At 41.5% G+C, this 26156-nt stretch overlaps 1 protein-coding gene across 5 annotated transcripts in view; it reads right to left on the minus strand.

Annotated features, from left to right (window-relative positions):
* Window positions 1-26156, minus strand: part of SLC12A7 (solute carrier family 12 member 7) — a 715067-nt gene that overhangs the window by 41254 nt on the left and 647657 nt on the right. For all 5 annotated transcript variants that reach the window (XM_068236473.1, XM_068236472.1, XM_068236469.1 and 2 more), the window contains one exon: window positions 17030-17205. In XM_068236473.1, coding sequence (XP_068092574.1) covers window positions 17030-17205 — 176 coding nt within the window. The remainder of the gene's footprint in view (window positions 1-17029; window positions 17206-26156) is intronic.

Raw genomic sequence — 26156 nt, forward strand, 5'->3', positions numbered from 1 at the left:
CCCCCTGTCACTGCTACCTATCAGTTTAGACCCCTATCTGCCCCTAGGGCACTCAATCACCCGCCCACACCCTCAGAACACCCTCAGACCCCAGCCCTGATCACCTCGCCAGTGCATTGCTTGCATCTATTCCCCCCTCAAATCACACCTTGAGACACCCATCAATCACCTCTTGTCACCCCCTAGCACACCTACCCATCAGATCAGGCCCTAATTTGCCCCGTGTGGGCTCCTGATCACTTGGCCAAACCCTCAGACCCCCTTCCGATCACCTCCCCAGTGCATTGATTGCATCTATTTTCCCCTCTAACCACCCCCTGAGACACCCATCAATCACCACCTGTCACCCCCCTAACACTCCTATCCACCAGATCTTGCCCAATACAACCTGTCATCTAAAAGGCCACCCTGCTTATGACCGGTTCCACAAAATTCGCCCCCTTATAGACCACCTGTCATCAAAATTTTCAGATGCTTATACCCCTGAACAGTCATTTTGAGACATTTTGTTTCCAGACTACTCACGGTTTTGGGCCCGTAAAATGCCAGGGCGGTATAGGAACCCCACAAGTGACCCCATTTTAGAAAAAAAGACACCCCAAGGTATTCTGTTAGGTGTATGACGAGTTCATAGATTTTATTTTTTTTTCAAAATTTAGCAGAAATTGATTTTTATTTTTTATTTTTTTACAAAGTGTCATTTTTCACTAACTTGTGACAAAAAATAAAATCTTCTATGAACTCGCCATACACCTAACGGAATACCTTGGGGTGTCTTCTTTCTAAAATGGGGTCACTTGTGGGGTTCATATACTGCCCTGGCATTTTTGGGGCCCTAAACCGTGAGGAGTAGTCTAAACAAATGCCTCAAAATGACCTTTGAATAGGACGTTGGGCCCCTTAGCGCACCTAGGCTGCAAAAAAAGTGTCACATGTGTTATCGCCGTACTCAGGAGAAGTAGTATAATGTGTTTTGTGGTGTATTTTTACACATACCCATGCTGGGTGGGAGAAATATCTCTGTAAATGACAATTATGGTGAGTTCATAGAAGATTTTATTTTTTGTCACAAGTTAGCGGAAAATGACACTTTGTGACAAAAACAATAAAAATAAATTTCCGCTAACTTGTGACAAAAAATAAAATCTTCGATGAACTCACCATACTCCTAACGGAATACTATGGGGTGTCTTCTTTCTAAAATGGGGTCATTAGTGGGGTTCCTATACTGCCCTGGTATTTTAGGGGCCCTAAACTGTGAGGAGTAGTCTTGAAACAAAAATGACCTGTGAAATCCTAAAGGTACTCATTGGACTTTGGGCCCCTTAGCGCAGTTAGGGTGCAAAAAAGTGCCACACATGTGGTATCGCCGTACTCCGGAGAAGTAGTATAATGTGTTTTGGGGTGTATTTTTACACATACCCATGCTGAGTGGGAGAAATATCTCTGTAAATGGACAATTGTGTGTAAAAAAAATCAAATGATTGTCAATTACAGAGATATTTCTCCCACTCAGCATGGGTATGTGTAAAAATACACCCTAAAACACATTATACTACTTCTCCGGAGTACAGCGATACCACATGTGTGGCACTTTTTTGCACCCTAACTGCGCTAAGGGGCCCAAAGTCCAATGAGTACCTTTAGGATTTCACAGGTCATTTTTGTTTCAAGACTACTCCTCACAGTTTAGGGCCCCTAAAATGCCAGGGCAGTATAGGAACCCCACTAATGACCCCATTTTAAAAAGAAGACACCCCAAGGTATTCCGTTAGGAGTATGGCGAGTTCATCGAAGATTTTATTTTTTGTCGCAAGTTAGCGGAAATTGATTTGTATTGGGTTTTTTTCACAAAGGGTCATTTTCCGCTAATTTGTGACAAAAAATAAATTCTATGAACTCACCATACTCCTAACGGAATACCTTTGGGTGTCCTCTTTCTAGAATGGGGTCATTTGTGGGGTTTCTATACTGCCCTGACATTTTAGGGGCCCTAAACCGTGAGGAGTAGTCTTGAAACAAAAATGACCTGTGAAATCCTAAAGGTACTCATTGGACTTTGGGCCCCTTAGCGCAGTTAGGATGCAAAAAAGTGCCACACATGTGGTATCGCCGTACTCAGGAGAAGTAGTATAATGTGTTTTGGGGTGTATTTTTACACATACCCATGCTGAGTGGGAGAAATATCTCTGTAAATGGACAATTGTGTGTAAAAAAAAATCAAACAATTGTCATTTACAGAGATATTTCTCCCACCCAGCATGGGTATGTGTAAAAATACACCCCAAAACACATTATACTACTTCTCCTGAGTACGGCAATACCACATGTGTGGCACTTTCTCGCAGCCTAACTGCGCTAAGGGGCCCAAAGTCCAATGAGCACCTTTAGGCTTTACAGGGGTGATTACAAATTAGCACCTCCCAAAATGCCAGGACAGTAAACACACCCCACAAATGATCCTATTTTGAAAAGTAGACACTTCAAGGTATTCAGAGAGGGGCATGGTGAGTCCGTGGCAGATTTAATTTTTTTTTGTCACAAGTTAGCAGAAATGGAAACTTTTTTTTTTTTTCTTGTCACAAACTGTCATTTTCCGCTAACTTGTGACAAAAAATAGTATCTTCTATGAACTCACTATGCCTCTCAGTGAATCCTTTGGGATGTCTTCTTTCCAAAATGGGGTCATTTGGGGGGTATTTATACTATCCTGGAATTCTAGCCCCTCATGAAACATGACAGGTGGTCAGAAAAGTCATAGATGCTACAAAATGGGAAAATTCACTTTTTGCACCATAGTTTGTAAACACTATAACTTTTACCCATACCAATAAATATAGGCTGAATGTTTTTTTTTTTTTTTATCAAAAACATGTTTGTCCACATTTTTCGTGCTGCATGTATACAGAAATTTTATTTTATTTGAAAAATGTCAGCACAGAAATTTAAAAAAATCATTTTTTGCCAAAATTCATGTCTTTTTTGATGAATGTAATAAAAAGTAAAAATCGCAGCAGCAATCAAATAGCACCAAAAGAAAGGTTTATTAGTGACAAGAAAAGGAGCCAAAATTCATTTAGGTGGTAGGTTGTATGAGCGAGCAATAAACCGTGAAAGCTGCAGTGGTCTGAATGGAAAAAAAGGGTCTGGTACTTAAGGGGGGTAAAGCCCGCGGTCCTCAAGTGGTTAAAGGAGAAGCAAGAGGGCTATGTATGGAGGCTGCCATATATATTTCCTTTTAAACAATCTCAGTTGCCTGGCAGCCCTGCTGATTTATTTGGCTTAAGCAGTGTCTGAATAACACCAGAAACAAGCATGCAGCTTATCTTGTCAGTTCTGACAAAATTGTCAGAAACGCCTGATCTGCTGCATGCTTGTTCAGGGTATATGGCTAAAAGTAGTAGAGGCAGAGGATCAGTAGGACAGCTAGGCAACTGGTATTTTTTAAAAAGAAATAAATATGGCAGCCTCCATATCCTTCTTGCTTCAGTTATCCTTTAAAGAGACAAAAAAGCCCTCTATTAAAAAGCGATGCTAAATGTAATTTTGCCTTCTTAAAACCAGTCAGTCTGGTGACTGATAGGTCGCTGAGCAGCGGGACAACTAAAACTATGAATTCTAGAAAAGCAAAGTTCAATCAACTTAGGCAGGCACTAAGTTTGGTGGACTAGGAGAAGACTTTGGTGGACTATAGGCAGCACTGAAGGCACACTGGCTCACCCACTAATCCTTGTGTTTCCTTCCATTTTGTTTCCTCCCCACTACCCTCTAGATTGTAAGCCCGCAAGGGCAGGGACCTCCTCCTAGTGTTTCTCATACTGCTGTTATTTTAACATATGCACATGTACCAACTACATATCAACTATGTATGTATCTGTATTTATTCTATTCAATGTCATGACTGTACAGTGTCTTGTATTTCTTATGTATATTTGTTCCCCATTATTTGTTTGTACTATGTACAGCGCTACGGAAGATGCTGGCGCTATATAAATAAAAAATAATAATACTAATAATGTACTACAAGGGGAGGACACTGAAGGGGAATGGCAAACTTTTTAAAAATTATTCTCAATCAATATTGTAGTAATTATATAATTTATATCCCATATGGAAACAAAATGTCTGGGAATTAAAAAAGGCCTCTATGGATGGATAGAAAGGTTAGAGTTAAAATGAAGTCGAAAGAATAATGTCTATAAAGGTCATAAAACAGGAGGGGACCGAGGCTGCATTAAGCAATTATAAAGGGTGCAATAAAAGTTGTAAAAAAGAAATTAGGCTGGCAAAGATTGAAGCTGAAAAACAAATCGCTAGGGATATCAAATCTAACCGAAAAAAAAGTTTTACAAGTACATCAACTCAAAAAAAAAAAAAAAAAAGGTTGACTGTATTGGTCTCCTAAAGCATAAGGGTGGGAACTCAATGGTGGATGACCAATGTAAGGCAGAGTTATTAAATGCTTTCTTTGCCTCTGTGTTCACAAGGGAAACATCGCTGTTGCAAATTACAGATGCAGAAGAGTCTCAATCTTACAATTTTAATATTAAATACTTAGCATAGGAAGAAGTAAAGGCAAGACTAAATAAATTAAAAGTAGACAAGGCACCTAGCCCGGATGGCATGTATCCTCGGGTCCTAAGGGAATTAAGTTCAGTTATCGATAAACCCCTTTATCTTATCTTTTGTGACTCTCTTTCAAATGGCAGCGTTCCAGTAGATTGGCATACAGCCCACATTTTTCCATTATTTAAGAAGGGCAAAAAATCAGATCTAGAATTATAGACCTGTAAGCTTAACGTCAGTTGTGTGCAAACCATTTGAGGGGTTACTAAGAGATACTTTACATGACTTCATAGTAGATAATAATCTTATTTCTCAGCATCAGTATGGGTTAACTAAAGACAGGTCCTGTTTGACTAACATGCTCAGCTTTTATGAGGTGGTGAACGCTAATGTGGATATTGGGAATGCTGCCTGTAGATGTAATATACTTGGACTTTGCAAAGGCCTTCGACACTGTTCCCCACAAAAGTCTGGTGCAAAAGTTGAGGATGCAAGGACTGGGGAAGAGTGAGGCCTAGTGCACACCAGAGCGGTTCTGCTGCGGTTTGCGATCCGCTTGCGGGTGCGGATGCGCTAGGGTAATGTATTTCAATGGGCTGGTGCACACCAGAGCGGGAGGCGTTTTGCAGAAACGCATACTCCCGGGCTGCTGCAGATTTTGGATTGCGGATGCGTTTCTGCCTCAATGTTAAGTATAGGAAAAACGCAAACCGCTCTGAAAAACGGCAGTTCAGAGCGGTTTTGCAGGCGTTTTTGTTACAGAAGCTGTTCAGTAACAGCTTTACTGTAACAATATCTGAAATCTACTACACCAAAAACGCTTCACAAAACCGCAAAATGCTAGCTGAAACGCTACAGAAAAATAAGAAAAAGCGTTTCAAAATCTGCTAGCATTTTGCGGATCTGCTAGAATTTTTTGGTGTGCACCAGGCCTCTGTGTGCATGGATAGGGAACTGGCTAATGGACAGAAAACAAAAAGTTGTGCTCAATGGATCTTATTCAAAATGGGTCAATGCCAAGCCGCTGCAGCTAAAGCTAATAAACTTTTGGAATGCATTGAAAGGGAAATAAAAACTTGAGATGCTAGCATAATATTGCCCGTTTAGCTCTCTAGTAAGACCACATCTGGAATATGGAATTCAGTTCTTGGCACATTACAGGAAATATATTGCAGTTTTAGAGCAGGTGCAGATGAGCTACAAAATTGATATGAGGGTTGGAAGGTCTCACCAAGAAAGGTTAGATAAATTGGGTTTATTTAGTCTAGAGAAAAGACGCCTTAGAGGGGATCTAATTAACATGTATAAATACATCACAGGGCAATATAAAAGCTTGGCGGATGAGCTTTTTGTCCCTAGGCTTTTACAAAGGACTAGGGAACATGATCTGCGCATGGAGGAAAAGCGTTTTAGTCATTTATTTAGGAAAGGGTTCTTTACAGCAGGGCTTTTCAACCCTGTCCTCAAGTACCACCAACAGTGCATGTTTTGCAGAAAACCACAAACACTCACAGGTGAGGTAATTAGTGTCTCAGCAGAGCTGATTAACTGCCTCTGTGGATTTCAACAAAACATGCACGGTTGGTGGTACTTGAGGACAGGGTTGAAAAGCCCTGCTTTACAGTAAGAGTGATTAAGATGTGGAATGCATTGCCACAGGAAGTAGTTATGGCAAATTCTATATCTGCATTTAAAGGGGGCTTAGATACTTTCCTTGCGTTGAAAGACATCCATGGCTATAATTATTAGATAATGCCCAGTGATGTTGATCCAGGGATTTTATCTGATTGACATCTGGAGTCGGGAAGGAATTTTTTCCCTTTTGGGGCTAATTGGACCGTGCTTTTTAAGGGTTTTTTGCCTTCCACTGGATCAACAAGAATATGTGAGGGAGCAGGCTAGTATTGTACTTTATTTTCTGGTTGAACTCAATGGATGTATGTTTTTTTTTTCAACCCATATAACTATGTAACCAATGATATTTGCGATAATTCAGGTGTAAGTGAGCAACTGTGGTTTCTCATGATGCATCACTTCCAAATATGCTAACCATTTCTTTATGCCCTTGAAAGTTAGGTTGCACATCCAGAACAGCTAGTGTATAGGGAGCCTGTAGCTAATACATTTTACAGAGCCACACAAATCCTTATTGGTCCTCATCAGTGCTTGTTATGGATTGATATGGCTTGATATGGGAGAGGACTTGGACCAGTACTGATGAATAAGTAGACAGCTCATGGTGACCCAGAACCACCTAGCTTAGCTACAGGCTTACTATACACCAGCGGTTCTGGATGTGAATCCTTGCTTTCAAGGGCATAAAGAGATGATTTGCATATTTGGGAGTCATGCATCATGGTAAAACCACAGTTACTTACAGCTCTATTACCACAAATACCTTCTCTTTTAAAGGAATTGTCAGGCAAAAAAAATGTTTTAGCATTCCCACTGGTGCCGGAACAGTAAAGCATACATTTTTTAGCGTTAGCGATGCAACGGCAACAAATTTTCGCCACTTTTTGCAACGCTAGCGCTAAAATTTATTAGCTTTACACCGCTAACGCTAAAAAATGTATGCGTTAATGTTCCTGCACGAGTGGGAATGAAAAAAAATTTAAGCAATGCGGCCTGCCGACCCCGATGTCGGCAAAAATGAAACTAGCTAGCGGTGGGGGACTGGAGCAGCAGTGAGTGACTATGAAGGCACAGGATGGCTGCATGGGGCTGGTAGAAGCCCCAGGTAAGTGAAACACTTTTTTTTGCCTGATAATTCCTTTAAGAAGGCAAAATTATATTTAGTCTACAAATTCGTTTACAATGTAAAGTTTCACAAATCATCTAGAGCAGTGGACCCCTTGGGCTACATTTGCACCTCTCTGGAGGTCCCCCAGGAACTGCAGACAAAATGGCAAATCTCATCCCCAGGTGTGTAGGTGTAGCATCTGGCACGGCTTCGAGACTCTCGGCGGAGGTCCGACAGAAGGGCTATAGGAAAGTAGTGTCCAAAGACCAGCACTGGAGTCTATGTGTGTCTCCAATGCTGGGCTCCGGCCACCATTTTACTGTAGCCCTGCTCTGCCAGTCAGCATAGTGCGGGAGATTAGCAGCTAGAAGTGGAGGTTGGGGAGCAGCGTTGGAGGACAGGAGAGGAATCACCTGCCATTGAGTACTTTATTTTTAGCTGCCACTACTGATGCCAGGGATATTAAGTTGCACAAAGGGCTGGTTCACACTTAAGCTTTGCTGACTGCCGGCAATCAGCAAAGAGCTGTTGCTAATGTATCCCTATGCGATCATTGTCACTGCAGTGTTTGCAATTTGCCATGCCTGCGCTGCTCTGCTGGTCTCTAGGAATCTTTACTCCTGATCACCTGGATTCTCATCTCCGCTCTTCTTCTTGGATCTTCCAGCGGCCAATCTGCGTCGGAACATCATGGGAGGGAGGGGGGATTGTGCAGGAAATTAAAAAAATAAAAATTGATTGGCCTAATTTGTAAATCGAGATTGAATCCAATACAAAATAACAATTTGGTTCCCAACTGCTATTTAGTGACACTGCTAAAAGTGTCTCTGCCTTACTGTTACAGATTTTTGCCTGGATTTTGACTACACTCTGCTTTCTGCCAGAACCGACTACTGCTTGGATTTTGATTACTCTCTGCCTGCTGCCTGCCCTGGCTTCTGCTTGGATTTTTACTACTCTCTGCCTGCTCCAATGTCTGTTTGGATTAAGACTACTCTCTGCCTGTCCCCTGCCCTGACTTCTGCTAGGCATTTTGACTACTGCCATCCTGACATCTGCTATGGCATCGGCCTCTAGGAGACGTCTCTTACCGCAAGCTCTGTTGGAGTTTGAGGACAGCAAGACTGATCTGCAGTGACTGGCAGACTTGAGTGACAGCGATGCACCTGGAGAACTGACTCCAATGGCAAGAGCAACAGTGACTCCATCACTGAGGTAATGAGGTATGTGTTTGGTGCCCCATTGACACTAACCAGGCTCCGCCAGCGTCACCACATTACCCATTTACTGGAGAGCCTGGGCTGAAGGTAGAATGTGAGTGCAACCCTCTAGTCTACCTGTAGCGCTTTCTGGGTGACAAAATCCTTACAAAAATAGTGAAGAAGACAAATCAATATGCCAGGCAACCACTGGCTGCTCCACAAAGGCGATTTTCAAGGAGCAGGACATGGGAGCCGGTCACTAAGGAAGACATTTGGCTTTTTTTTTTACTCTGCAGGGATTGGTGTGGAAGCCCTAGCAAAAATGCTATTGGTTTACAAATAAAATTACTGCTACCCCACGGTTAAGTATGAATACTGTTTCAGTCTTATAAATACATTTTTGCATTTTGCAAACAATTACACCTTTCATGAGTCCACCGACTCCACCACTAACACTGAAAAGAATTTGGGAGGTGTATCAATGTATTCTCTTAAACTTTGCAAGCACCTATGTACCACAGAGAGACCAAAGTATTGACAAGAGTCTGATGGTCTACTGTATAAGAGGAGGCTGAGCTGAGTACAATATATAGCATCAAAGCAACAAAACTTTATTGTCAAATCATGTATGCTATGCGAGTCAGCAACCGGTTATATCTGGAACATTATATTGTATAATGACAAAGGCACAAGGTTCAACCCCAGGTTCTGGCAAAAGGGGGAAATGCTAGCACTCTGCTGGCATGACAAAAAGGATGTCGGTCTTCTGAGCACAGTCCATGACACCTCGACTCTCACTGCAAGAACAAAAGGAGGTAAAGACATCTAAAAGCCTCAGGTCATGGTGGATTACAACAGCACAATGGGCGATGTGGACAGAGCCAACCAGGCGATTAATTTTTATCCTGCAGTACAGGATAGAAAGTACTACAAAAAAATATTTATGCATCACTTGGAACAGTGCCTGTGGAATACCTACATTCTCTTCAAGCAACGCAGTGCCAGGCCAGTAATACATGCAGACTTTATTTGGAGGGTTTGTGAGTGCATCTGGGTGAAATACTTGACCTCAGCAGATGTCAGAGATGGGCGCCATGCCTCCTATGTAGTGAATCCAGAACAGTTAATTAGCCGTCACTTTATAGAATATATTCCACCCACTCCAAAAAACAATGCATCAACCAAGTAGTGTGCTGCAGCAAGAGATAACTGGAAAAAAAGTCCAAAAGGAATTGAGATTCCATTGCCCGAATTTTGATGTCGTCCTCTGTGCAGTTCCTGGTTTCAAAATATACCATATGCGAGAGGTCTATTAGGTACTTGTAGTTTGGTCCCTTATTTGTCCATTTCAGTATTTTTAAAGTTTATTTTTAAATTTAATTATTTCAACATCATTTTGTGTTCCAGGCTTTTATTACACGCAGGATGTTTACAATATCTTTATTTTGACATATTTTGGTGAGTTAAGTCTTAAGAATTGGAGGCCTAAAATTCTTGAAAAAAATGTACTACTTTTAGACACATAAATCAAGAAAGAAATGAACCGTCAGGGAGGTTAAGCAATAGTAAGACATAGGTCAAAATTACCAATATTGTACAACTGGAATTAGCCACTGCTCAACAGTAGAATATCGATAATTTACCAATAACTAATGTCTATCCCTGGTGCCAAAATTACCATGGTGCCTTTTTTTACATGTATGCCATCTAAGGTGCATGAATTTACATTTATCAACATTAAATTTCATCTGCCATATGCTTGCCTACATGACCATGTTGATGAGATCTTTCTCTAATATGTCGCTATTCTGTTAACTGTTGAATAATTCTGTATATGGACCTTTCTTTGTGCACTTGTGTGCAGTTAAAGGACTATCCCCCAACCAATCCCATAAAAGTTTGAAGCATGAAATTGTCCAGAATGTTTTGGTATCTTAAAGCATTCAGAGTTCCTTTCACTGAAACTAAGGAGCCAAGCCCAACCTCTGAAAAACAACCCCACAAAATCTCACCTCCTCCAAACTTTATACTTTTGCACAGAGCAGTCAGGCTCTTGGTGGCATGCTTTACACCACTGCATCTGACACTTTACATTACACTTGGTGATATCAATTTTGGATGTACAGTAGCTGCTCGGCTATGGAAACCCATTCCTTGAAGTTCTCTGTGTCCTTAAGCCAATATCAAGGCCATACAAAGTTTGGAGGTCTAAAGCTACGAGTTGCAGTAATATGCCATTGGTACAGCCAAGATGTGTGACCTAAAATGTATCTACCGTACTTTAAATGTCATCTACTGCATAACCATGGTATCATGTTCCTTCTGTAAAATGTCACCATTCTGCTGTACACTGATAATGCAAACATGGCAAAGATACATCCCATTCCATCTAAGCGGTCTTTATTAAGTATATTAAAGACAAACAAAAAGACAAACACTTATATAGCGCTTTTCTCCTGGCGGACTCAAAGCGCCAGAGCTGCAGCCACTAGGACGCGCTCTATAGGCAGTAGCAGTGTTAGGGAGACTTGCCTAAGGTCTCCTGCTGAATAAGTGCTGGCTTACTGAACAGGCAGAGCCAAGATTCGAACCCTGGTCTTCCGTGTCAGAGGCAGAGCCCTTAACCATTACACTTTCCAGCCACCAGAATTAAACTCCATGCTGACCCCAAGTCCCTATAAGCAACCGTTTGCCATTTTGAGTATGGTGGTGGCAGGGAGGAGGTGAAGGTTAGTTGCCCACCGGAGGGGGGATAATGTTAGGCAACCACCAGAAGAGGGTTAAGCTTGGACGCCCACAGGATTGGGGGGTTGGGGCTAACTTTTAGTATATGAATTTAGTGGAATATTGGTATTGTTTTGTTGTACAGTCTTGGATATTCTATTACCACTATCCTAAACAGGCGCCTTTTTCAAATGTATGCATCTGTCAGGCCAGACCTATCTTTAGTAATCCAATGTTGGTTGAGCTACTTTAGACTACTCTGTTCTATATAATTTTGTATAGCATAATTTCATCCACCTTCAAACAGATTACACACAACTCATTAAATTTACAGATGTACAGTTTATTAGTTCTGTTTTAATTTCTCCTTCTTTAATAAATGCAAAGACGACAGCTGTATGCCAGTTATATGTAATGGACTCCCTTGACAGGATCACAGAAAATAAGATAGGGGCTGTACCCAATTGCAGAACTCGCCAGCACTAGTGCAGGCGAATTGAAAAGTTATGTGATGGGTTAAATATCTTTTTACCCGGCAGGGCAAAGGAAAAAACTTGCTTGGGTGATTTAATCTCTAGTGAGTTGTTTTTAGAGATGGCCCGAACCTCCTGTTTTTGGTTCGTAAACCGAGTTCGCGAACTTCCGCGAATGGTTCGGTTTGCGCAAACTTTCACAAACCGCAATAGACTTCAATGGGGAGGCGAACTTTGAAAGTTAGAAACACTTATGCTGGACACAAAAGTGATAGAAAAGATGTTTCAAGGGGTCTAACACCTGGAGCGGGGCATGGCGGCGTGAGATAGACGCCAAAAGTCCCGGGGGGGAAATCTGGATTTGATGCAAAGCAGCGTTTTAAGGGCAGAAATCACATTGAATGCTAAATTGCAGGCCTAAAGTGCTTTAAAACATCTTGCATGTGTATACATCAATCAGGGAGTGTAATTAGAGTTCTGCTTCACACTGACACACCAAACTCACTGTGTAATGCACCGCAAACATCTGTTTGTGTAGTAATGGCCGTGCTGGACTGGTGCGCACCATGGCGAGAGTGCAGGCCATGGCGGTTTTCAAGCCCATATGGTCGGGCTGAGGTAGCTGAATGACAGAACAACAGTGACCGAGTGTCAACCTGATCGAATTTGGTCTGTCCACAATGAACCAACAACCTTATTATCTTGTATGTAGGTAGGCATAGGTAGGTGCCCCAGTATAGGTAAGGTAGGCATAGGTAGGTGTCCCAGTATAGGTAGATAGGCATAGGTAGGTGCCCCAGTAGTTAGCTAGGCATAGGTAGGAGTCCCAGTATAGGTAGTTAGGCATAGGTAGGTGTCCCAGTATAGGTAGATAGGCATAGGTAGGTGCCCCAGTAGTTAGCTAGGCATAGGTAGGAGTCCCAGAATAGGTAGGTAGGCATAGGTAGGTGCCACAGTAGTTAGCTAGGCATAGGTAGGAGACCCAGTATAGGTAGGTCGGCATAGGTAGGTGCCCCAGTAGTTAGCTAGGCATAGGTAGGAGTCCCAGTATAGGTAGATAGGCATAGGTAGGTGCCCCAGTAGTTAGCTAGGCATTGGTAGGAGTCCCAGTATAGGTAGGTAGGCATAGGTAGGTGTCCCAGTATAGGTAGATAGGCATAGGTAGGTGCCCCAGTAGTTAGCTAGGCATAGGTAGGAGTCCCAGTATAGGTAGTTAGGCATAGGTAGGTGTCCCAGTATAGGTAGATAGGCATAGGTAGGTGCCCCAGTAGTTAGCTAGGCATAGGTAGGAGTCCCAGAATAGGTAGGTAGGCATAGGTAGGTGCCACAGTAGTTAGCTAGGCATAGGTAGGAGACCCAGTATAGGTAGGTAGGCAGTCAGTGGGCAACACAAAAAAAAAAAACCACATCAGGAGAACATTAGCTCTAAAAAGAGCTGTTGAGAGGTGCTATTTTAGCAATAACAATCAGCCAGGAGCAAGATAACAAGCCTACAAGAGCCTAACTAATATTTCCCTATGAGAGTCTGCCAGCAGCTGTCCCTTCACTAATTAATGCAGGCACACAAGTGTGCCAGCGCTGCCTGCCTTTTATAAGGGGGGGGGGGGGGGAGTGGCTCCAGGAGAGAGTGTAGCCTAATTGGCTACAATGTGCCTGTTGACTGTGATGTAGAGGGTCAAAGTTGACCCTAATAGTGCACTATGGGGGCAAACTGAACTTCCGGAAAAGTCCGCGAACCACCGGAAGTTCGCCTGGAACCGTTCGCCGGTGAGCCGTTCGGGTTATCTCTAGTTGTTTTCCCCTAATCGAATTGCCCTTTGCATGCTGCCGGGAAGTGATGCTTCTCATCAAGCATGATGGCAAATAAGCAATAACTTTTTACCTGCTTTCAGGGACTCCATTTTAGCCAGTCTCCACTCCAATCCAACCAGCTCTAGCCCTAACTGAGCCTGTGGTCTTCCATTTCCTCAATATGTTCCTAGCTGTGGAAACAGCTGGAATCTAAGAGTTTTCTGTATCTCTCCCCTAAACCATGATGGTGAACAATCTGACTTCAGGTCATTTGCGAGTTGTTTTGAGACATCCATGTTGCTACTCTTCAGAGAAAATAAAAAGAGGAGGGAAACTTACAATTGACCCCCTTAAATACTCTTTCTCATAATTGGATTCACCTGTGTTAGGGGTCACGGAGCTTACCAAGCCAATTTGAGTTCCAATTACTTTTTCTATCCCTATAATTGTTTTCTACTCCTACTTTCATCCTCCTCCTTTCCCTCCATCCTCTACCTCCCCTGTCTTTAATTGGTCTCTGAGCTTCATTTGTCTAATTATTGTTGGGCTAGCCAACAAATTACATTATACATATTATTTTCTCCGTTGACAAAATAAGTGATCACAAAATATGTCAAGACACTGTCTATATTTACTATATTGGTGTAATGGATGATGGTGATCATTCTTATGCACCATGATTTTTTCATTTATACTACTTTGTTACCAAGAGCCTTTTAATGGTGTAGGGGTGAGTTCCCTACTTTGCTTATTTAACCACTTCCGGATTTCTGGTACGTACAGTGGTGTGAAAAACTATTTGCCCCCTTCCTGATTTCTTATTCTTTTGCATGTTTGTCACACTTAAATGTTCCTGCTCATCAAAAACCGTTAACTATTAGTCCACGATAACATAATTGAACACAAAATGCAGTTTTAAGTGATGTTTTTTATTATTTAGTGAGAAAAAAAACTCAAAACCTACATGGCCCTGTGTGAAAAAGAAATTGCCCCCTGAACCAAATAACTGGTTGGCCCACCCTTAGCAGCAATAACTGCAATCAAGCGTTTGCGATAACTTGCAACGAGTCTTTTACATCGCTCTGGAGGAATTTTGGCCCACTCATCTTTGCAGAATTGTTGTAATTCAGCTTCATTTGAGGGGTTTCTAGCATGCCTCAACATCTCAATAGAATTCAGGTCAGGGCTTTGACTAGGCCACTCCAAAGTCTTCATTTTGTTTTTCTTCAGCCATTCAGAGGTGGATTTGCTGGTGTGTTTTGGGTCATTGTCCTGCTGCAGCACCCAAGATCGCTTCAGCTTGAGTTGAGAAACAGATGGCCGGACATTCTCCTTCAGGATTTTTTGGTAGACAGTAGAATTCATGGTTCCATCTATCACAGCAAGCCTTCCAGGTCCTGAAGCAGCAAAACAACCCCAGACCATCACACTACCACCACCATATTTCACTATTGGTATGATGTTCTTTTGCTGAAATGCTGTGTTACTTCTATGCCAGATGTAACGGGACACGCACCTTCCAAAAAGTTCAACTTTTGTCTCATCGGTCCACAAGGTATTTTCCCAAAAGTCTTGGCAATCATTGAGATGTTTTTTTAGCAAAATTGAGACAAGCCTTAATGTTCTTTTTGCTTAAAAGTGGTTTCCGCCTTGGATATCTGCCATGCAGGTCGTTTTTGCCCAGTCTCTTTCTTATGGTGGAGTCGTGAACACTGACCTTAATTGAGGCAAGTGAGGCCTGCAGTTCTTTAGATGTTGTCCTGGGGTCTTTTGTGGCCTCTCGGATGAGTTTTCTCTGCGCTCTCGGGGTAATTTTGGTCGGCCGGCCACTCCTGGTAAGGTTCATTACTGTTCCATGTTTTTGCCATTAGTGGATAATGGCTCTCACTGTGGTTCGCTGGAGTCCCAAAGCTTTAGAAACGGCTTTATGACCTTTACCAGACTGATAGATCTCAATTACAGTACTTTTGTTCTCATTTGTTCCTGAATTTCTTTGGATCTTGGCAGGATGTTTAGCTTTTGGTCTACTTCTCTGTGTCAGATAGCTCCTATTTAAGTGATTTCTTGATTGAAACAGGTGTGGCAGTAATCAGGCCTGGGGGTGACTACAGAAATTGAACTCAGGTGTGATAAACCACAGTTATTTTTTAACAAGGGGGGCAATCACTTTTTCACACAGGGCCATGTAGATTTGGAGTTTTTTTTTCGCACTAAATAATAAAAACCATCATTTAAAACTGCATTTTGTGTTCAATTATGTTATGTCTTGGACTAATAGTTAACGATTTTTGATGAGCAGAAACATTTAAGTGTGACAAACATGCAAAAGAATAAGAAATCAGGAAGGGGGCAAATAGTTTTTCACACCACCGTATATATACACGCCCCTGTAAAGTTCACCTGCAGATCAGGGCCGTGTATATACGTACCGCTCTGTTTTGCTTCAGTGCGGGCGATCGCGCGCGTGCACGAGGGGCCGTCTCGTCGGCCAGCTGTTGGGAAATGGGAACTCTGTTCCCAAAAGTCTATTTTTGCCCCCACTAAAGGATGATCGCTGCCAAAGGCAGCAGCAGCGATCATCCATAAAAATAAATACAAAAAGTTTTTGTAGCGATCGCGGGCGCGATTGAGAGCGCGCATGCGTGCGCAAGCGTGGCCACAACTCCGGCAAGCCGCTGGTGGATGGGAACTGTGTTTCCTAAAGCCAGTGAAGGCCCCCCCCCCCCCCCCAGTAAAGGATGATCACAGCCAAAGACAATGGCTGTGATCAATCAAAATAAGTACCTTTATTGCATGCGATCGTGCACGCGCACGTATGGGCACCCACCGGGCTCTGATTGGTAAGAGGGAACAATGTTCCCTCCAGCCAATCAGAGTGCCCAAAATAGTGAATGATTGCTGCCAAAGCCAATGGCAGTGATCATTCATAAAAAGTTAAGAAACAGAAAAAATACACCTTTATTTTGAAATAATATACTGTCGCCACACATTGTACTAGGAACAAAATTTAAATGTTGGGATAACCAGGACAAATTAACAAATAAAATGTGTGGGTTTTACCCATGATAGCATTGTTTAGTTTAAAACTATAATGGATGGAAATGGAGAAATAGTGTATTTTTTCTTTTTTTTCTCTCTTTTTCTCTTTAAAATGCATAGAAAATGAAGTAATTACTAAAAACAAATACTACCACCAAAAAGCCTAACTGGTGGCGAAAAAAAAAGATATAGATCATTTAGTTGTGATTAGTAGTGATAAAATTATTGGGGAATGAATGGGAGGAGTGCTGACAGGTGACAAATGCTCTGGTTTTTAAGGGGAAAAACCTGTGGTAGGGAAGTGGTTAATGTTTGCATCTTTGTGGCTGTACATAACCAATTATGAATGGTTACTTTATTGCAATGTAATGATGTAATGACACTTTCTCTTTGAATGGAATGCATGTAGGGTGGGCCTGAATCATTTCATACTTTCATTCATCAGTTTATGGAATGGCTAGTATTAGAAATTTTATTTTAAAGATACTTACGGTTTCATATTAAATAAATCCCTGTAGCCTGCTGCATTATGTTCCTTGATTTTATGTTTTTCTGCAATAAGTTTTTCTTTTGTCCAGGTCATTTGCACTTTTTCTGGTGCAGCAGTACTTGATTTGTCCATTACCACTGAATGTGCTGCGGTATTCCTGTCATGTATAAGTTGTGCCTGAAGAAACAAGATACAGGTAGAATACCAATTGTCCATTTAGCAACTGGAAGTGTAAAAGAGACAGTAAAATAGTAAAACTTCATAAAATCCTGCCTGCCACCAACCTTCAAACGTACTCTGCAAACACACCTATTCAGACAAGCCTATAATTTGCTATAGGTAGCATTAAAGGTTCACTGCCCCACCTATTAACCCCCGAGTCTCCTTCCCTATTGTTTCCTCCCCTCTACCCTCTAGATTGTAAGCTTACAAGGGCAGGGACCTCCTCATAGTGTTTCTCACACTGCTGTAATTTACCATATGCACATGTACCAACTTTAGAGATCTCTCAAACTACACATTAACTATGTATGTATTTGTATTTCTACTATTGAATGTCATGACTGTACAATGTCTTGAATTTCTCAAGTATATTTGTTCCACAATATGTGTTTTGTACTATGTACAGCGCTACAGAAGATGTTGGCACTATATAATAATAAAGTTATCTAACTTGTGCACTGATCATATGGTATGTGAAAGTGTTCCAGCTTCCAAGTACTCTTTGTGCCTCAGCTTCCCAATGCTCACAAATATGTGGCCATAACTTCACAGTGCGCCTCTTTTGTGCCCAATCTTTCCAGTGCTATTCAAACCCACACAATGCTGCGCTTGATCTCCTATGATCTGAATGGATCAGCTTATGCTTAATGTTAATAATCAGTTGGTCGCTCTGTCCTTAGACCACCAAGTCCGTTTTATTAACCACTTCCCGACCGCCCAAGCAACGCACAGAGGCGGCCGGGAAGTGGACCCCGCAAGGACCGCCGCATGCACAGAGGCGACGGTCCTTGTAGGGGCATGGGCGGCGCGATCGCATGGGTATGTGTAAAAATACACCCCAAAACACATTATACTACTTCTCTTGAGTACGGCGGTACCACATGTGTGGCACTTTTTTGCACCCTAACTGCGCTAAGCGGCCCAAAGTCCAATGAGTACCTTTAGGATTTCACAGGTCATTTTGCAACATTTGTTTTCAAGACTACTCCTCACGGTTTAGGGCCCCTAAAATGCCAGGGCAGTATAGGAACCCCACAAATGACCCCATTCTAGAAAGAAGACACCCAAAGGTATTCCGTTAGGAGTATGGTGAGTTCATAGAAGATTTTATTTTTTTGTCACAAATTAGCGGAAAATGACACTTTGTGAAAAAAAACAATTAAAATCAATTTCCGCTAACTTGCGACAAAAAATAAAATCTTCTATGAACTCGCCATACTCCTAACGGAATACCTTGGGGTGTTTTCTTTCTAAAATGGGGTCATTAGTGGGGTTCCTATACTGCCCTGGCATTTTAGGGGCCCTAAACCGTGAGGAGTAGTCTTGAAAACAAATGTCGCAAAATGACCTGTGAAATCCTAAAGGTACTCATTGGACTTTGGGCCCCTTAGCGCAGTTAGGGTGCAAAAAAGTGCCACACATGTGGTATCGCCGTACTCAGGAGAAGTAGTATAATGTGTTTTGGGGTGTATTTTTACACATACCCATGCTGAATGGGAGAAATCTCTCTGTAAATGGACAATTGTGTGTAAAAAAAAATCAAACAATTGTGATTTACAGAGATATTTCTCCCACCCAGCATGGGTATGTGTAAAAATACACCCCAAAACACATTATACTACTTCTCCTGAGTACGGCAATACCACATGTGTGGCACTTTATTGCAGCCTAACTGCGCTAAGGGGCCCAAAGTCCAATGAGCACCTTTAGGCTTTACAGGGGTGCTTACAATTTAGTGTCAGGACAGTAAACACACCCCACAAATGACCCCATTTTGGAAAGTAGACACTTCAAGGTATTCAGAGAGGAGCAAAGTGAGTCCGTGGCAGATTTCATATTTTTTTTGTCGCAAGTTAGAAGAAATGGAAACTTTTTTTTTTTTTGTCACAAAGTGTCATTTTCCGCTTACTTGTGACAAAAAATAATATCTTCTATGAACTCACTATGCATCTCAGTGAATACTTTGGGATGTCTTCTTTCCAAAATGGGGTCATTTGGGGGGTATTTATACTATCCTGGAATTCTAGCCCCTCATGAAACATGTCAGGTGGTCAGAAAAGGCAGAGATGCTGGAAAATGGGAAAATTCACTTTTTGCACCATAGTTTGTAAACGCTATAACTTTTACCCAAACCAATAAATATAGGCTGAATGGTTTTTTTTTTTATCAAAAACATGTTTGTCCACATTTTTCGCGCTGCATGTATACAGAAATTTTACTTTATTTGAAAAATGTCAGCACAGAAAGTTAAAAAAAAATCATTTTTTTGCCAAAATTCATGTCTTTTTTGATGAATATAATAAAAAGTAAAAATCGCAGCAGCAATCTAATAGCACCAAAAGAAAGCTTTATTAGTGACAAGAAAAGAAGCCAAAATTCATTTAGGTGGTAGGTTGTATGAGCGAGCAATAAACCGTGAAAGCTGCAGTGGTCTGAATGGAAAAAAAGTGCCTGGTCCTTGCGGGGGGTAAAGCCCACGGTCCTCAAGTGGTTAAACCCAAATCCACTATCCAGCAGCACTCAATCGTCAGAATATTTCCTTCTCTCCTATGGATTATCCTAAGATACACCTTAAATAAACATATAAAACCTCATAGTGTAATCTGTCTCAGACCATAAGCAATGTCACCCTTTTGTGTGAATACACTCTGCCTAAGAGCCAGTGCAAAAGATGGAAGCAGAGTCCACCACCAGTCTGTACTCGCCACCAGGGTTTTCTCTTATGGGCAAATCTGTAGGCAAACTCAAAACAGGGCAGAATAGTGTAAAACTGCTATTTATTAAAACATCCTAAAACCAGTATTGCCCGTACATTAAAATTTTTTTTTACAGCATTTCTATATCACTTGTTGGGTGGATTATTGCTTCCCGCTCATCTGTCCTGTCTGCTGGTTTAGCGTGCATGTCCTTTCGTCATCACATGACTCATCAGGGGCTAAAGGTCACGCTCTCAGCCAAGCCTTTTTGTATCCGAACACCTTAATTTACATACTCCCCTCCCTTATACCCTCTACTTAGTAGATGTGCCATTATTATTAGACACAGCATTCCATAGCCATAATATGCTCATACATTTGTCCCTCGCCGCTCTAACGATTTTTAAATTAGCATTTGGTGTTGTTTTTAGCCCATGTGTTTGATACAATAAAGCCGGTTTGACCATACCGACATCGTGCAGACTTCACTTTCTATTGCCTTGGATTTTGGGTCGGAGCGGCCTGTTGCCCTGCACTGTCGGTGGTTGGAGGTTTGAGCGGAGTTCCACAACCTTCGATTTTTAAAATAGCTACTGTTTTTATTTTTCTCTGGCCCGGGTAGGGGACGTGCGACGTATGAGACACATCTAGGAGTGCAAACAGGAATCTGCCGGATTGTGTGCATGAGCGTAGTGGGAAGATGCAAAAGGGACGTGAGGAGCTGACGTCACCTCAGGTTTTGAATAACCTGTGACAAACGCCAATTGGAGTACATTAAACTGAAAAAAAGGTGACCAATATGGGTCGCAATATAATATTAATTAAGTTAGCACAAAAGCGAGCTCCACTCATAAATTGCAAAACATATCAAAAGTTCTTTATTAAGGTCACAAAGGTACATACCAGTTATAAAAACAATTAAAAATGAGACATAAAATCTCCCAATTAAAACCAAATATAATTGGTAATTCTGTGCCTAGTTACATAGTAGTGTATAAGCAACAATAATTACAATAAATGCCCAGTAGGTAAGAAGAAAAAAGTGCAAATGTTTGTGCAAAGAATTCCTGAGTACTTGATCAAAAAATATATATGTATACATATATACATGCATGCATATACACGTACACATACACACACTAATATGTGAAAAAGTAGGTCTGTCTATAATAGTGCCTGAAATGCTACAAAATACCTGCAATGTAAATACAAAAAAAGTGCCTGAACATCAATAAAAGTGTAGAAATAAATGAATACCACCTGCAAAGACAAATAATAAATCAAATGAGCAGTGTGTGTGGAGTCGCGTTTATCCGCAGCCCCCCGAGAAAAATGCTGTGGGGATGTAGATGCATGAACAACACACACAGTGCAAGATGCAAAAAATACCAATAATTCCTGTGTAGTGCCCAGCAATTCATAAATCAAGTGCCGCTGGTGATATAGCAAAATTGTGCATGTAGTGGAAAAAACGGCCTTACTGGGTGAACTGAAGCAAGGATATTGGGAGCAGGACACCTTTGAGAAAGACTAGGGACAAAAGGCTCACCGTCAAGCTTTTATATTGCCCTCTGATGTATTTATACATGTTAATTAGATCCCCTCTAAGGCGTCTTTTCTTTAGACTAAATAAACCCAGTTTATCTAACCTTTCTTGGTAAGTGAGACCTTCCATCCCACATATCAATTTTGTTGCTCGTCTCTGCACCTGCTCTGAAACTGCAATATCTTTCCTGTAATGTGGTGACCAGAACTAAATTCCATATTCCAGATGTGGCCTTACTAGAGAGCTAAACAGGAGCAATATTATGCTAGCATCTCAAGTTTTTTTTTCCCTTTTAATGCATCCCAAAATTTTATCAGCTTTAGCTGCAGAGGCTTGGCATTGAATATGATTATTTAACTTGTTGTCAATGAGTACTCCTAAGTCCTTCTCCAAGTTTGATATCCCCAACTGTATCCCATTTATTTTGTATGGTGCTAGACCATTGGTACGACCAAAATGCATTACATTTTTCAACATTGAATTTCATATGCCATTTATGTGCCCATATAGCCATCCTATCCAGATCCTGTTGCAATATGTCATTATCTTCCTGAGAGTTGATGATTCTGCACAATTTTGTATCATCTGCAAAAATAGCAACATTGCTTTCTACTGCATCTACTAGGTAATTAATAAATACATTGAAGAGCACTGGACCCAGTACAGCCCCTGTGGGACCCCACTGCTAACAGTCACCCATTTTGAGTATAATCCATTGACCACAACTCTTTGTTTTCTGTCCATTAGCCAGTTTCCTATCCATGCACAGACTCTTCCCCAGTTCTTGATTCCTCAACTTTTGCACCAGACTTTTGTGGGGAACAGTGTCGAAGGCCTTTGCAAAGTCCAAGTATATCACATCTACAGCATTCCCAATATCCACATTAGCATTCACTACCTCAATAAAAGCTGAGCATGTTAGTCAAACAGGACCTGTCTTTAGTAAACCCATGCTGATAAATACGATTATTTTCTACTATGAAGTCATGTATAGTATCTCTTAGTAACCCCTCAAATAGTTTGCAAACAACTGATGTTAAGCTTACAGGTCCATAATTTCCCAGATCTGATTTTTTGCCCTTCTTAAATAATGGAAAAATGTGTGCTGTACGCCAATCTACTGGAACGCTGCCAGTTGAAAGAGAGTCACAAAAGATAAGATAAAGGGGTTTATCTATAACTGAACTTAATTCCCTTAGGACCCGAGGATGCATGCCATCCGGGCCAGGTGCCTTGTCTATTTTTTATTTATTTAGTTTTGCCTTCACTTCTTCCTGCATTAAAGAGAACCCGAGGTGGGTTTGAAGAATATTATCTGCATACAGAGGCTGGATCCTCCTATACAGCCCAGCCTCTGTTGCTATCCCAAACCCCCCTAAGGTCCCCCTGCACTCTGCAATCCCTCATAAATCACAGCCACGCTGCTGACAAACAGCTTGTCAGAGCTGGCTGTGTTTATCTCTATAATGTCAGTCTGCTGCTCTCCCCGCCTCCTGCAGAACTCCAGTCCCCGCCTGCATCCCTTCCCTCCCTGCTGATTGGAGGGAAGGGACGGGGGCAGGGACCAGAGCTATGCAGGAGGCGGGGGAGCAGCTGAGACTGACACTTTAAATGTAAATACAGCCTCACAGCATGGCTGTGATTTATGAGGGATTGCAGAGTGCAGGGGGACCTTAGTGGAGTTTGGGATAGCAACAGAGGCTGGGCTGTATAGGCAGATCCAGCCTCTGTATGCAGATAACATTCTTTAAACACACCTCGGGTTCTCTTTAAGTATTTAATATTACAATTGGAAGATTGAGACTCTTCTGCATCTGTAATTTGCAACAGTGATGTTTCCCTTGTGAAGACAGAAGCAAAAAAAGCATTTAATAACTCTGCCTTACCTTGGTCATCCACCATTCAGTTCCCACCTTCATCCTTTAGGAGTCCAATACAGTCAACCTTTCTTTTTTTAGAGTTGATGTACTTGTAAAATGTTTTTGGGTTAGATTTGATATCCCTAGCGATTTGATTTTCAGCTTCAATCTTTGCCAGCCTAATTTCTTTTTTATAACTTTTATTGCACTCCTTATAATTGCTTAATGCTGTTTTAGGACCTTGTAGGCAATTCAAGAAGAGTCGAATGTGGCCCCGCCCGCACGCAAAATATATCATCAATGTAACGAAACCATTGAATAGCATATTTCTGAAACAGCATATTTGGATAGACAAACATCTCTTCATAAACTCCCATGTAAATATTTGCGTAGGACGTGGCCACATTCGACCCCATAGCTGTGCCCCTCATATCTAAAATAATTATATTTAACCTCTTGAGGACCATGGTGGTAAACCCCCCTAGTGACCAGCCTTATTTTACCTTAATTGGCCACTGCAGCTTTAAGGCCAAGCTGCAGGGCCGTATACCTCTGCACACAAGTGATCCCCCCCCCCCCCCTTTTCTCCCCACCAACAGAGCTCTCTGTTGATGAGGTCTGATCGCCCCCCCCGTGGGTTTTTTTTGATAAATATTTGTTTTGTTTGTTTTTTAATATTTTTTGCTATTTTCTTTTTTTTTCTAAATCCCCTTCCTTCCCCCAGCCGGCCAATCACGGCGATCGGCTGTCAAAGTTCAATCAAATTAGGCAGGCACTAAGTTTGGTGAACTGGGATAATGTACTACAAGGGGAAGACACTGAAGGGAAATGGCAAGCTTTTGAACTTATACTCAATCAATATAGTAGTATGTATATCCCATATGGAAACAAAATATCTAGGAATAAAAAAAGGCCTCTATGGATGAATAGAAAGGTTAGGGATAAAATGAAGAGGAAAAGGAATGCCTATAAAGTCTTAAAACAGGAGGGGACCGAGGCTGCACTAAGCAATTATAAGGAGTGCAATAAAAATTGTAAAAAAGAAATTAGGCTGGCAAAGATTGAAGCTGAAAAACAAATCGCTAAGGATATCAAATCTAACCCAAAAAAGTTTTACAAGTACATTAACTCTAAAAAAAGAAAGGTTGACTGTATAGGACTCCTAAAGGATGAGGGTGGGAACTCAATGGTGGATGACCAAGGTAAGGCAGAGTTATTAAATGCTTTCTTTGCTTCTGTCTTCACAAAAGAAACAGCACTGTTGCAAACTACAGAGGCGGAAGAGTCTCAATCTTCTAACTGTAATATTAAATACTTAACGCAGGTGAAGGCAAGACTAAATAAATTAAAAATAGAAAAGGCACCTGGCCCGGATGGCATGCATCCTCGGGTCCTAAGGGAATTAAGTTCAGTTATAGATAAACCCCTTTATCTTATCTTTTGTGACTCTCTTGCAACTGGCAGAGTCCCAGTGGATTGGCGTACAGCCCACGTTTTCCCATTATTTAAGAAGGGCAAAAAATCAGATCCAGGAAATTATAGACCTGTAAGCTTAACATCAGTTGTATGCAAACTATTTGAGGGGTTACTAAGAGATACTATACATGACTTCATAGTAGAAAATAATCTTATTTCTCAGCATCAACATGGGTTTACTAAAGACAGGTCCTGTTTGACTAACATGCTCAGCTTTTATGAGGTAGTGAATGCTAATATGGATATTGGGAATGCTGTAGATGTGATATACTTGGACTTTGCAAAGGCCTTTGACACTGTTCCCCACAAAAGTCTGGTGCAAAAGTTGAGGATGCAAGGACTGGGGAAGAGTCTGTGTTCATGGATAAGGAACTGGCTAATGGACAGAAAACAAAGAGTTGTGGTCAATGGATCGTTCTCAAAATGGGAGACTGTTAGCAGTGGGGTCCCACAGGGGTCTGTTCTGGGGCCAGTGCTCTTCAATTTATTAATGACCTAGTAGATGCAGTAGTGAGCAATGTTGTTATTTTTGCAGATGATACAAAATTGTGCAGAATCATCAACTCTCAGGAAGATAGTGTCATATTGCAACAGGATCTGGATAGGATGGCTATATGGGCACATACATGGCAGATGAAATTCAATGTTGACAAATGTAAAGTCATGCATTTTGGACGTACTAATGGTCTAGCACCATACAAAATAAATGGGATACAGCAAACTTGGAGAAGGACTTAGGAGTACTCATTGACAAAAAGTTAAATAATCGTATTCAATGCCAAGCAGCTGCAGCTAAAGCTAACAAAATTTTGGGATGCATTAAAAGGGAAATAAAAACTCGAGATGCTAGCATAATATTGCCCCTGTTTAACCCTCTAGTAAGGCCACATCTGGAATATGGAATTCAGTTCTGGGCACCACATTACAAAAAATATATTGCAGTTTTAGAGCAGGTGCAGAGACGAGGAACAAAATTGATACGTGGGATGGAAGGTCTCACTTATCAAGAAAGGTTAGATAAACTGGGTTTATTTAGTCTAGAGAAAAGACGTCTTAGAGGGGATCTAATTAACATGTATAAATACATCAGAGGGCAATATAATAGCTTGGCGGATGAGCTTTTTGTCCCCAGGCCTTCTCAAAGGACTAGAGGACATGATCTGCGCATGGAGGAAAAACGTTTTAGCCATTTATTTAGGAAAGGGTTCTTTACAGTAAGAGTTATTAAGATGTGGAATGCATTGCCTCAGGAAGTCGTTATGGCAAACTCTATATCTGCATTTAAAGGGGGCTTCAATGCTTTCCTTGCGTTGAAAGACATCCATGGCT

The sequence above is a fragment of the Hyperolius riggenbachi genome, chromosome 5 (assembly GCF_040937935.1).
Source record: "Hyperolius riggenbachi isolate aHypRig1 chromosome 5, aHypRig1.pri, whole genome shotgun sequence".
Taxonomy (NCBI): Eukaryota; Metazoa; Chordata; class Amphibia; order Anura; family Hyperoliidae; genus Hyperolius; species Hyperolius riggenbachi.